Source organism: Trachurus trachurus, assembly GCF_905171665.1.
Source record: "Trachurus trachurus genome assembly, chromosome: 22".
NCBI lineage: Eukaryota > Metazoa > Chordata > Actinopteri > Carangiformes > Carangidae > Trachurus > Trachurus trachurus.
The window spans coordinates 895,998-909,172 of record NC_139907.1 but is presented as its reverse complement, the minus strand read 5'-3'; the positions used below and the strand labels follow the sequence as shown (position 1 = coordinate 909,172).

Genomic DNA, 13,175 nt, shown 5'->3' with positions numbered 1-13,175 from the left:
ATAGCGTCCAAAAAGTAGAAGACATTGGCAACCATTGTGATGGTTAGTTCCAGAAAGTTCACAACGACAGGATTTGAGTAAGAACTTCTTGTAGAGGGTAAACTACAAGACAGTGACTCATGGAAGGATCTGAACTGAGACACTCAGATCTCTGAGTTCTGGTTTTAACAGATGCAGGTAGGACACCAGACCAAGGAGAAGCATCCTAACTCAGACCAGAGCAGGAAAACTAAAGGTCTGAAGAGCCAGGTGCTAACGGCGCCTCGTGGAAACACCTATTTCAGTTAATTTTGCTTTAATCCGGTGTAATCCGGTGTAATCCACTCCCTGCTACAAACACAGAGACAGGGGCTTTCTGATCCCAGACCTGTGTGGACCACGTGTTTGAGACGTACCGAAGCCTTGAACGCACCGCTCAGGTCCTGGTTTAAACATCAGCTCAGGCACTTGTTGGGCCAGACACAGAGGGGGGAGGGGCGTGGGGGGGGGGGGGGGGGGGGGGGGGGGGGGGAGGCCAATCTGATTGGCTAAATCTGAGTTCAAGACCAAACCTGAGCCGGATCCCAGACGAAGGAGAAACTGTCTGAGTGTTTGACATCATATCGGAGCGTTGACCACGCGTTTCTCTCTGTCAAGTTGAACCACATCTTCAGAGTTCCTCTAAAGGAGCTGTCTGCAAGCTGAGCTAATGCTACGAAGCTAACGTTAGCAATGGCTGCTGTTTACTGCCAGAGTTCAGCATCAAACTTTGTTCATCTTCTCGTCAACATCTGTCGTCTCCAGAGGTGGAAACAAACACATTCTCACTCCTCTTTCTCTACTGGTGTTGACACAAAGACACAAAGATGGCTGAAGCTCTCAACAGGCTGGGCTAAATAAACAACTGATAAAGCAATAGCAAAACTTACAAACTGCTCCTTTATTGACGAGTAAAACCCCACATGATGGTAGATGATAAAGTCGTTAATCAAGTGGCTGAAGACAAGAACAAGAACTAGCACCTCAGGAGTCCTCCTTGTTGTCTTGTTGGCAGTAACCAGAAGAAACAAACCTCCAACGTTCACAACATCAGCACCGAGCTGGAAGAAGAAGTTCTGTGAGGTCACACTGAGAGAAAACCACGAGGACTCGGGGATCGGGATCGGCCTGAAACCAGCGTCACACGGACTTTTACAAAGACGACGGACGACTGGTTGGTTCAGTCTCTCAGGCTCTGGAGGTCTGGGGTTGGTTATGAAAGTCTCTGTAGAAAAGTCTTAGTCCACATGCAGCAGCTGTCTGTTCTACATGAGGTCAGACTCAGAGGTTTGGTTCAGGTGAGCTGCAGCTGCGTGGGAAAAAACCCGGTTTCCACTGAATCCGTCTCCGCTCTGACTCCAATGCGGTTTAGCTCCGTTTGACGGATCAAACCTTCGCCCACTGGATGCGTCGCGTCTCCGATCCTACAAACTATGGTGATAACAGTCTACTGTAAACAACAGATGACTTTGTCTTTCTGAGGTTGATTTTCTGTCAGGTTAGTTACTCTGTGTTTTCTTTTTACTTTAAGTTTGTGTCCTTATAGATCAGGTGTGTTGTATCACTTAATATGGCGTTTTTTCACCTCCATGATGGTTGTTTTAGAGTTAAATAGAGAGACTGCTTGATGAAAAACTGTCCCTGAAGGCAACGTGCATCAGTGGTTTTGCATGTATTTCCCTCTAAAACAACTCTGTGTGGTAACGTTGTGTTATTATCTCATAGCGTGGTGAATGTGCAGGTCACAACTTGTCCACCAGAGCGTTGTGGAGTTGTTGGATTGTGTATTTGATGAGTTTGATGAGGGAAACCAAGAAATCCCATAATGAGCCTCCGTAGCGTAGCTCTGAGCAGCTCACGGCTCTGCTCCGCCGTTCTAAAAATAGCTTGCACCGACAATTAAAGGTAACGAACCTACTGCTATGACTATAGGGATTATGGCAATGGGCCAATTTGACTAAATGTTGAACTATCCCTTTAACTGTTTTAATTGTCTGGATGAGTGCGAATCGCTGCGGCGTTCCCAACGGAGTCGGAGTGGAGACGTATCCAATGGAAACTGCGGGCTGAAGAGGTGGCGGTCCGGGTGGGCGGGGCTTAGCGAGTCCTCACACCGTGGTCATGAGTTTGAGCGACCCCGACCTGAACCTCAGGATCTTCTTCTTCAGGTTGTGCGAGGCTTTGATCTTCACCACGGCCTTCGACGCCGCAGCCCGAGTCACTTCCTGTCCCACTGCCGTCTTCTTCTGGCTCCGCCCCCTTCCACCCGTCCCACCGCCGCCGCCGCCGCCGCTCTCCTGGGTGTCGCTGCTGCTGCTGCTGCTGCTCTCCTCCTCTACGTACTCGTCCCCGCTGGACTCGCTGTCCCCGAAGCGGTTGGCGGTGAAGTTGGAGCGCTCGTCTTCGCTCGTGTCCACGATGGTCGAGTGGAACAGCGACGCGCACTCGGCCGAGTACTCCGAGTCACTTCCTGTTCTGGCGGCGGCTGTAGCGGCGGCGGCGGTGGCGGTGTAGCTGTACGGGCTGATCAGCTGCTCAGTGGCAGCGGCGGCGGCGGGAAGCTCCTTTCTCTGACGCTGGCGGCAGCGCCCGAACGCCTCATCAGTCGCCAGCGGCAACGACGACGAGGACGACGCCTCCACGATGGCACGCAGCCGCTGCAGCCGCTGCCGGTAGTCGCCGCCGCTGCGCTTGTGTTTGGGTTTGGCGACGACCACGACCGGGTCGCGGCCGTGGAGATGATGATGATGATGATGATGGCTGCTGCTGTGGTGATGGTGGTGGTGGTTTCCATGGTGATGGTGTTTGGGGACGCCGCCACCCGACCGCTTGCTGCTGCTCGGCGTCGTTGCCGTGGCGTGCTTGTCCATGACCGACGCCGGGAGGTGTTTGTTGCCTCTGAAGGAGGACGCGGTTGCCGGCGGCGACCGTCGCCGGGAGGCTTTGACGTGGGCGGAGCCTCCGGCGGCGTCCAGTGGGCGGGGCTTCTTCTTAGATCGGTCCGCTCCTCGCTCCGCTGCGGTCTCTCGCCGCTCACACGCCCTACCGCTCTTCACCTTCACGCCGTTCATCTTCTTGTGGAGTTTCACCTTCTGGGCGGCGGCGTCGCTCTTCACTCGTTTAGTCGTTAATGACGCCACCGCCGCCGCTGCATCTCCGCCGGCTTCGTCCTGAGCTGGCGGCGCGGTGCGATCCCTGAGCGGCGGCGGTTCCTGGTCGCCAGGGAAACACGGCGGTTTGGCGGCGGAGTTTGCTTTGGCTCCGCCCACCTCACGGAAGTCTTTCGGCAGGGTGGCGGCTGCTGAGGGGAGGAGCCTCTTCTTGTTCAGACCCAGAACGACTGGGACCAAGTCGCCGTTCACCGCCACCGCTTCGCCACCAACATGGCCGCCAACATGGCCGCCACCAACATGGCCGCCATCGTGCTCTTCGCCTCTGCTCGCCACGGACACTGGCGGCGGCGGTTTGAGTTCCGACGCCCTCAGACTCCTCATCACACAGAGGCCGGCACTGACGCTGGTTCTGGGGCGGCTGCTTCTGATTGGCTGCACGCGGCGCTGCAGCAGACCGATGATGTAACTGTCCAGACGGCGCTGACACGAGGAGGAAGAGGAGGAGGAGGAGGTGACGAGCCAGGAGGAGGAGGAGGCAGCGACCGGCCAGGAGGAGCTCTGAGGGACCAGAGGAGGAGCAGAAGCAGAATTCGGTTCGTTGCCGCCGGCGACCTTCAGAGCCGCCGCCTCGTCGTCGCGGCCGTGATTGGCCGTCTGCAGCAGGAAGAAGGCGGGGCTCTGGACCGCCACGGCGTGCAGCGGGCTCGGGTAGCGGTACACGTCACCGCCGTTACGAGACACCAGGTCACAGTGGTACTTGGACTGCAGCGGCGCGGCGGCGGTCTCCACGGCAACGACGGAGGAGTCGAGGGCGAGCGGCGGCAGCGGGTGGTGTTGAGGGGCGGAGAAGGAGCGACGGACTGGACCGGAAGACTGGTCGTCACGGAGACCGTCACACTCCAGACAGCTGGAGTCATCTGAGGAGAAGCAGAGAGAGAAACGTCATCAACACAAACATCTACTTTTATTCTGAAGGAGATTTAACAGAAACATCTACCTTTATTCTGAAGGAGATTTAACAGAAACATCTACTTTTATTCTGAAGGAGCTTTAACACAAACATCTACTTTTATTCTGAAGGAGCTTTAACAGAAACATCTACTTTTATTCTGAAGGAGCTTTAACACAAACATCTACCTTTATTCTGAAGGAGATTTAACACAAACATCTACTTTTATTCTGAAGGAGCTTTAACAGAAACATCTACTTTTATTCTGAAGGAGCTTTAACAGAAACATCTACTTTTATTCTGAAGGAGCTTTAACACAAACATCTACCTTTATTCTGAAGGAGCTTTAACACAAACATCTACCTTTATTCTGAAGGAGCTTTAACAGAAACATCTACTTTTATTCTGAAGGAGCTTTAACACAAACATCTACCTTTATTCTGAAGGAGATTTAACAGAAACATCTACTTTTATTCTGAAGGAGCTTTAACAGAAACAACTACCTTTATTCTGAAGGAGCTTTAACAGAAACATCTACTTTTATTCTGAAGGAGCATCAACAGAAACATCTACTTTTATTATTAAACTCTGTTTAGAGTCTGAGTTTATTTCTCCTTGAGTCACCAGCTGACAGGAAGTGGAGCTCTGATGCAACGCTCCGCCGGCTGCAGTAATGACCCTGTTTGGTCGAGATGTGGACGCAGAGTCTGAGTCTGAGTCTGGGCAACGGGAAGTGGAAAATACTTCAGAGCTGGAGAGGTTAACCCTTCACACTCTGACACACACACTGAACACACACACACACACACACACGCGTTTCTTTGTCTTTTATTATTTCACAACCTCAACAGAAGCTGAAAAACAGATTTTACTCTCAAGCTGAACTGAACTACTGTGACTCTGTTGTTACACGTTAGTTGTTCTGTGTGTAGATGGTTGTGCACAACACACACACACACACACACAGACACACACACACAGACACACACACACACACACACACACACACACACACACACAGACACACACTGAGCTGAGACAAACAGCTGCAGCTGGAACAAACTGTTCTTCACCTCCGTCTGCTCCTTCACTTGTCTTCACTTGTTTAGTCGTTAATGAAAAACAGAGACAACACGGTGGGAGTGTCAACACAACACAAAGACTCTTATTCTGAAAGGCCGTGTGTGTGTGTGTGTGTGTGTGTGTGTGTGTGTGTGTGTGTGTGTGTGTGTGTGTGTGTGTGTTCACACTCACACATGAGGTGGATGTGGAGGTGTCATTGTGTGTGTGTTTACACAGCAGAGTGACCAAAAGGAGCAGAGCAACATGGAGGAGGAGGAGGAGGAGGAGGAGGAGGAGGAGGAGGTAGAAGCGAAGAAGAGGAGAAAGAGGAGGAGGAGGAAGAAGTAGAGGAGGAAGAGGAGGAAGAGGAGGAGGAAGTAGAAGCGAAGAAGAGGAGAAAGAGGAGGAGGAGGAAGAAGTAGAGGAGGAAGAGGAGGCGAAGAAGCGAAGAAGAGGAGGAAGAGGAGGAAGAGGAGGAGGAAGTAGAAGCGAAGAAGAGGAGAAAGAGGAGGAGGAGGAAGAAGTAGAGGAGGAAGAGGAGGCGAAGAAGCGAAGAAGAGGAGGAGGAGGAAGAAGTAGAGGAGGAAGAGGAGGCGAAGAAGCGAAGAAGAGGAGAAAGATAAGAAAGAGGAGGAAGAGGAGGAGGAGGAGGAGGATGAGGTGGAAGAAGTAGAGGAGGAAGAGGAGGAGGAGGAGAAGGAGGAGGAGGAGGAAGTAGAAGCGAAGAAGAGGAGAAAGAGGAGGAGGAAGAGGAGGAGGAAGAGGAGGAGGAGAAAGAGGGGGAGAAGGAGGAGGAGAAAGTAGAAGCGAAAAAGAGGAGAAAGAGGAGGAGGAAGAGAAGGAGGGAGGGTTTATACCTGTGGGGGGGGGGGGGGGGGGAGAAGAGGGGGGGTAGTACCTGTGGGGGGGGAGGAGGAGGAAGAAGAGGAGGAGGAGGAGGAGGAGGAGGGGGGGGGGGTAGTACCTGTGGGGGGGGGCCGTCCCTCGTCCACCGTGGAACAGAAACACTCACTGAAGACGGAGTTGGACGAGTTGGAGAGAGAACCGGACGCTCCGTCACTCAACTCATAGAAACCTGAGACAGACAGGAAGTGATGTCATCACCCGTCAAACAGCTGTCAACATGTACCTTTATTCTGAAGGAGCGTTAATATAAACATCTACCTTTATTCTGAAGGAGCGTTAATATAAACATCTACCTTTATTCTGAAGGAGCTTTAACACAAACATCTACCTTTATTCTGAAGGAGCGTTAATATAAACATCTACCTTTATTCTGAAGGAGCTTTAACACAAACATCTACCTTTATTCTGAAGGAGCGTTAATATAAACATCTACCTTTATTCTGAAGGAGCTTTAACACAAACATCTACCTTTATTGTGAAGAGGCTTTAATATAAACATCTACCTTTATTGTGAAGGAGCTTTAATATAAACATCTACCTTTATTGTGAAGGGGCTTTAATATAAACATCTACCTTTATTCTGAAGGAGCGTTAATATAAACATCTACCTTTATTCTGAAGGAGCTTTAACACAAACATCTACCTTTATTGTGAAGGAGCTTTAATATAAACATCTACCTTTATTGTGAAGGGGCTTTAATATAAACATCTACCTTTATTGTGAAGGGGCTTTAATATAAACATCTACCTTTATTCTGAAGGAGCTTTAACACAAACATCTACCTTTATTGTGAAGGAGCTTTAACACAAACATCTACCTTTATTGTGAAGGAGCTTTAACACAAACATCTACCTTTATTGTGAAGGAGCTTTAACAGAAACATCTACCTTTATTCTGAAGGAGCTTTAACACAAACATCTACTTTTATTGTGAAGGAGCTTTAACACAAACATCTACCTTTATTGTGAAGGAGCTTTAACACAAACATCTACTTTTATTGTGAAGGAGCTTTAACAGAAACATCTACTTTTATTCTGAAGGAGCTTTAACACAAACATCTACCTTTATTCTGAAGGAGCTTTAACAGAAACATCTACTTTTATTGTGAAGGAGCTTTAACACAAACATATACTTTTATTCTGAAGGAGCTTTAACACAAACATCTACCTTTATTCTGAAGGAGCTTTAACACAAACATCGACCTTTATTGTGAAGGAGCATTAACAGAAACCTCTACCTTTATTGTGAAGGAGCTTTAACACAAACATATACTTTTATTCTGAAGGAGCTTTAACACAAACATCTACCTTTATTCTGAAGGAGCTTTAACACAAACATCTACCTTTATTGTGAAGGAGCATTAACAGAAACCTCTACCTTTATTGTGAAGGAGCGGGGGCGTACCTGAGCTGGGCCGGCTGTCCGTCAGCTGGTCATGTGACTCCTCCGTGTCCAGTCTGAGGTCGCTGATCTGTCTGTCCAGCTCCTGCAGCTGAGACATGAGTCCAGCGTCTCTCCTCCTCAGACACGTCTGCAACACAGAGAGGAGGTTAAAGGGTTAAAATAAAAACGATCAGCTGCTGATAATAATCAATAATCAATCATCCTGAGATCTGGAGTTCATTAACTGTTTGACTCATTCATTGCTGATGTGGATTTTAAAACAAATACATGTTGAAATGATTCATATGTTTGACCAGAGACTCACACACACACACAAACACACACACACACACACACACACACACACACACACACACACACACACACACACACACACACACACACACACACACACACACACACACACACACACACAGTCTGAGCCGCCCCTCCCCCCCCTGAGATGGAAAACATGCGGGTTATGCAGAGCTGCTCAGGTCATGTGCTGCATTCCTGTGTACTGAGCTGCTGCTGCTGCTCGGTACACACAGCCTCATCACCAATACACCAATACAACAATACATGATCACCATTCCTATGAACCAGTCTGCCATCCAGTCCTCCATTAAGCTGGTCTGTCCTCTCTTCCTATGAACCAGTCTGCCATCCAGTCCTCCATTAAGCTGGTCTGTCCTCTCTTCCTATGAACCAGTCTGCCATCCAGTCCTCCCATTAAGCTGGTCTGCTCTCTCTTCCTATGAACCAGTCTGCCATCCAGTCCTCCCATTAAGCTGGTCTGCCCTCTCTTCCTATGAACCAGTCTGCCATCCAGTCCTCCCATTAAGCTGGTCTGCTCTCTCTTCCTATGAACCAGTCTGCCATCCAGTCCTCCCATTAAGCTGGTCTGTCCTCTCTTCCTATGAACCAGTCTGCCATCCAGTCCTCCCATTAAGCTGGTCTGCTCTCTCTTCCTATGAACCAGTCTGCCATCCAGTCCTCCATTAAGCTGGTCTGTCCTCTCTTCCTATGAACCAGTCTGCCATCCAGTCCTCCCGTTAAGCTGGTCTACCCTCTCTTCCTATGAACCAGTCTGCCATCCAGTCCTCCCATTAAGCTGGTCTGCTCTCCCTGCCTCCCTTGCCTACCAGAAGCTTCCTCCTTCAGCTGTTGTTAACATTTCCATGTTTCTCACATTCTCTGTTATAAACTGTTTTCTTGTCTGTAACAACATCTCTGTCCCGTCTGTCCGTCCTGGGTGAGGGATCCCTCCTCTGTTGCTCACCCTGAGCTTTCTCCTGGTTTTCCCTGTTAAAAAGGTTTTCTATGGAGTTTTTCTTCAGTGTATGTGAGGGACTAAGGACAGAGGATGTTGTTGTGATGCCATGTAAAGCCCTTTGAGACAAACTGTTTGTAAAAACGGGCTATACAAATAAAATTGCCTTGCCTTGCCTTGCCAATACACGATCACCAATAAATGATGACTAATACAGTCATTGATCCATCAGTTCAACAAACTGATCACCTATAATCAACAGTACCCTGCTGTCCTTCGTGTTTATAGATACTCAATAACTCAAACGGACACCTGACCTGAGCTACAACATGGTTGTGTGCATGAACAAAGCAGTTTTGTGTTGTTAAAGGTATTCAGAAAAGGAAAATAATGTAATAACTCATCTATCAGACCAAACTTCCGCTACAAACAAGCTTAAAACATATACCTTTTTAATTTTTTACGGAACAATTTCTCATGTCGGGGCTTCAATACAAGAGGGACATTACAGACGAGCAGCATGGAGGTATTTGGATGTTTTTTGGTGTGTCTTTTTGGACGAAGAAAAGTGAGCTCCGTTCTCAACCGTCATATGGACATGCAGTACTGCATGGAGCCCCGCTGTAACTCAGAAATTAGAATTTTGGGTGAACTATCCCTTGGAACTGTGGAACTGAGTTATTTTGCATCTACATCGAAATAATTTTAAACAAAGAAGAGCAACGTGTGGGAGGAGCTACGGCGGTGGCGGCGTCGTCCCTCATGTTATCAATAATCTCAACATCTGTGTGGTCAGACGGTCAGAGGTCAAAGGTCAAAGTCTGACTCTGCTAGCTCTGTGTGTGTTTGTGTGTGTGTGTGTGTGTGTGTGTGTGTGTGTGTGTGTGTGTGTGTGTGTGTGCAGCTGCTCTCTGGAATGAGCTGCGTGTTCAGACACACCCGCCTCATCCAGCTGTTCCTCCTGTCAATCACCCTAAGCCCCGCCCACTACTGACCATACAGGAAGTGACCATGCTCACGGCTCATTGGTCGCCTGTTGATGATGTCACAGCTTGTTTCACCGTAGAAGACAGTCAGGACACACACACACACACAGATATATACACGTAGATGCCGCATTCGGGCTTGTCAGGAACATCATCACGGCGGCCATCTTGGGGGGGAGTTCCTATGGTAAAAACGCAGATGACGTCATGCATGTCATGAACGGCAGTACGAGGTAAAACAAAACATAACACGTGTATATATCTATGCACACACATACACACACACACACACACACACACACACACACACACACACACACACACACACACACACACACACACACACACACACACACACACACACACACACACGGTCGTCTTCATCTGTGACATCATCATCATCACAGAGTGACAGCGCCTGACATTTCAAAATAAAAGTCTCACTCTGCCAGCTCCAAGGTTAAAAGTTCAACAGGAAGTGGACCAGGACTAGAATTAAAACCAAAACCAGGACCAGGACCAGAACCAGGACCAGGACCAGGACCAGGACCAGGACCGTGTGTCCTCAGCTGCTCGGCCTCGGAGCTGAAAGAGGATCTGCAGAGTCTCAGCAGCTCCAAGGAATCTCCATTTGTTACTCAGAGGGGAGGGAGTGTGTGTGTGTGTGTGTGTGTGTGTGTGTGTGTGTGTGTGTGTGTGTGTGTGTGTGTGTGTGTGTGTGTGTGTGTGTGTTGCAGCTGCAGCAGAGACCAGAGACCCGGTGGAGGATCTGGTTTCACATCGACTCCCATGATGCAACGCTCCAAACACCACATCAACATGAGGAACCTGAACGCACCACGGACCCAGACCCACAACACAACACAACACAACACAACACAACACAACACAACACAACACAACACAACACAACACAACAGCTGACAACCACCTCACACACACACACACACACACACACACACACACACACACACACACACACACACACACACACACACACACACACACACACACACACACACACACACACACACACACACAGACACCTGAACGCAGCACGGAGACCTGGACACGGGTCTTCATCAGTCTGGTCCTGTTGCCACGGATACGGCAGAGGAAGGACTGTGTGTGTTCAGGTTGATGAACTCATCACACACACACACACACACACATGGATGACAACAGTGTGTTTAGTGATGATGAAGTTGCTGTTTTTAAGGTGGAAGTCCTCAGTCCACCTTAAAAACAGCATCATCACTGTCTGTTGTGTCTTAACCCTCCTGGGTCAAGGAAGGAAGGATGAAAGGAAGGAGGGAAGGAAGTTAGGAAGGAAAGAAGGACAAAGGGAAAGAAAGAAGGAAGGAAGGAAGGAAGGACAAAAGGAACGATGGGAGGAAAGAAGGAAGGGGAAAGGAAGGAAGGAAAGATAGATGGAGGGAGGGAACAGAACAGATTGGGTCAAAAAAGGAAGAAGAAGTAAAGATGAAGGGAAGGGAGGGAGGGAGGTAAAAGGATTGTTGAAAGAAGGAAGGGAAAAGGGAAGGAAAGAAAGATGGAGGAAGGGAACAGATTGGGTCAATTTGACCCATGAGGACACCAGGAGGGTTAAAAGAATAGTTCACCCAAAATTGAAATGTCCCTCGTGATCTCCTCCCCCTCATGTGGACTAAGGGCTGGGAGAAGTTTCAGAGTCCTCCGTGGCTTCTCTGAGTTACAGGGGGTCTCGGCGTAGCAGTGCATGTCCATATGACGGTTGTCAATGGATACCAACTGTCTTCGTAACAAAAAGACACACCAAAAAACATCCAAATACCTCCATGCTGCTCGTATGTAATGTCCCTCTTGTATTGAAGCCCCGAAATGCGAAATTGTCCCGGAAAAAAATAAATAAGTCTATATTTCAAGCTTGTTTTGTAGCGGAAGCTTCTCGAAGCTCCTAGCTTTGGATGTTTTTTGGTGTGTCTTTTTGTTACGAAGACAGTTGGTATCCATTGACAACCGTCATATGGACATGCACTGCTACGCCGAGACCCCCTGTAACTCAGAGAAGCCACATAGGACTCAGAAACTTCTCCCAGCCCTTAGTCACCATGAAATTTCAATTTTGGGTGAACTATCCCTTTAATTTGACCCAGAAGGATCAACAGACTCATCTCCAGACCAGACTTCTCCTCCTCCTCCAGACCGACCCCAGCTTCACCTCTGACCTCTGACATCACTCCTCCACACACCTGAGATCAGAGGTCAGAGGTCAAAGGTCAAAGGTCAGACAGGTCAGGACTTACCAGCTGTTTCCGTAGCAGCAGGATGTTCTCCTCCAGCAGCTTCTCCTCTTCCTCTTCCTCTACCTCCTCCTCTTCTTCCTCCTCCTCCTCTTCCTCTGGGTCCTCTGGCTGCTGCAGCTCCAGCGCCGCGCGGACCAGCTCCTCCTGGCGCCGCCGCAGCAGCTGCAGCTCCCGCAGGCCGCAGCCCAGAGCCTCCAGCCGCTCCCGCAGCGAGGACGAGTCCCCGGCCAGAGGCATGACGCTCCGGTCTGAGCTCACCTGGGCTCTGCTGCAGCCTCAGGCCCCGGAGCACCGGCCCATGGTGCCTTCACTGACCCGGGTCAACCCAGTTAACCCTCCTGCTGTCCTCCTGGGTCAAGGAAGGAAGGAAGGAAGGAAGGATGAAGGGAAAGGTGGAAGGGAGGAAGGGAGGAAAGATGGGAGGGAAGGGAAAAAGGAAGGAAAGATAGAAGGAGGGAGGGAACAGATTGGGTCAAAAAGGAAGGAAGAAGGAAGGAAGGGAAAAGGGATTGTGGAAAGAAGGAAGGGAAAAATTAAGGAAAGAAAGATGGAGGTATAGGGAACAGATCAGGTCAATTGGATCAAAAGAGGAAGGAAGAAGAAGGAAGGATGAAGGGAAGGAAGGAAGGAAGGAAGGATTGTGGAAAGATGGAAGGGAGAAAGGAAGGAAGGAAGGAAGGAGGGAAGGAGGGAAGGAAGGAAGGATGGAGGAAGAAAGGAAACAGATTGGGTCAGTTTGACCCAGGAGGAAACAGACTCTGGTGCTCAGACCGTCCTGCAGCTCCGCAGATCAACCGGTGGTCTGGACCCTCAGGCCGTTGATCCGGTCTCTGGTCCTGGTCCCGGTCGAGTCCGGCGGGTTCGGGTCCAGTCCGGCGGGTTGTGGTTCTCCTCAGGCCGACAGAGAGACGCGGAGAGCGGCTTAGCTCCGGTCTGAGCTCCGGTCTGAGCTCCGTCCGGACTGAGACTGAAGCTCCGCGGCGCAGAGCAGCTCTAGCCCCGCCCATGGCCCCGCCCCCCTCCACGCTGTCTGACGGAGCAGCGCGTCACGTCAGCGACAATGACGTCAAGCGCTTCCGGTCCACACCTTCAAAATAAAACACAGAGTGTATATTTCAAGATTCCTTGACATCGAAATTGAACTTGAAAATGTAACCCATTTGTTTTATGGTTGTTCATATACATTTTGGAAAGAACTT

At 49.6% G+C, this 13,175-nt stretch overlaps 1 protein-coding gene across 1 annotated transcript; it reads right to left on the bottom strand.

Moving 5' to 3' along the window:
- Window positions 1-2,118: 2,118 nt before the first annotated feature.
- Window positions 2,119-12,213, bottom strand: dact1 (dishevelled-binding antagonist of beta-catenin 1; the record flags this gene model as incomplete). Its single annotated transcript, XM_083998492.1, has 5 exons — window positions 2,119-2,760; window positions 2,845-4,048; window positions 6,107-6,217; window positions 7,454-7,580; window positions 11,977-12,213. The coding sequence occupies 5 exons, from the start codon at window positions 12,211-12,213 to the stop codon at window positions 2,127-2,129; spliced, it is 2,313 nt and encodes a 770-aa protein (XP_083854618.1). The 3' UTR covers window positions 2,119-2,126.
- Between the last annotated feature and the right edge of the window lie 962 nt (window positions 12,214-13,175).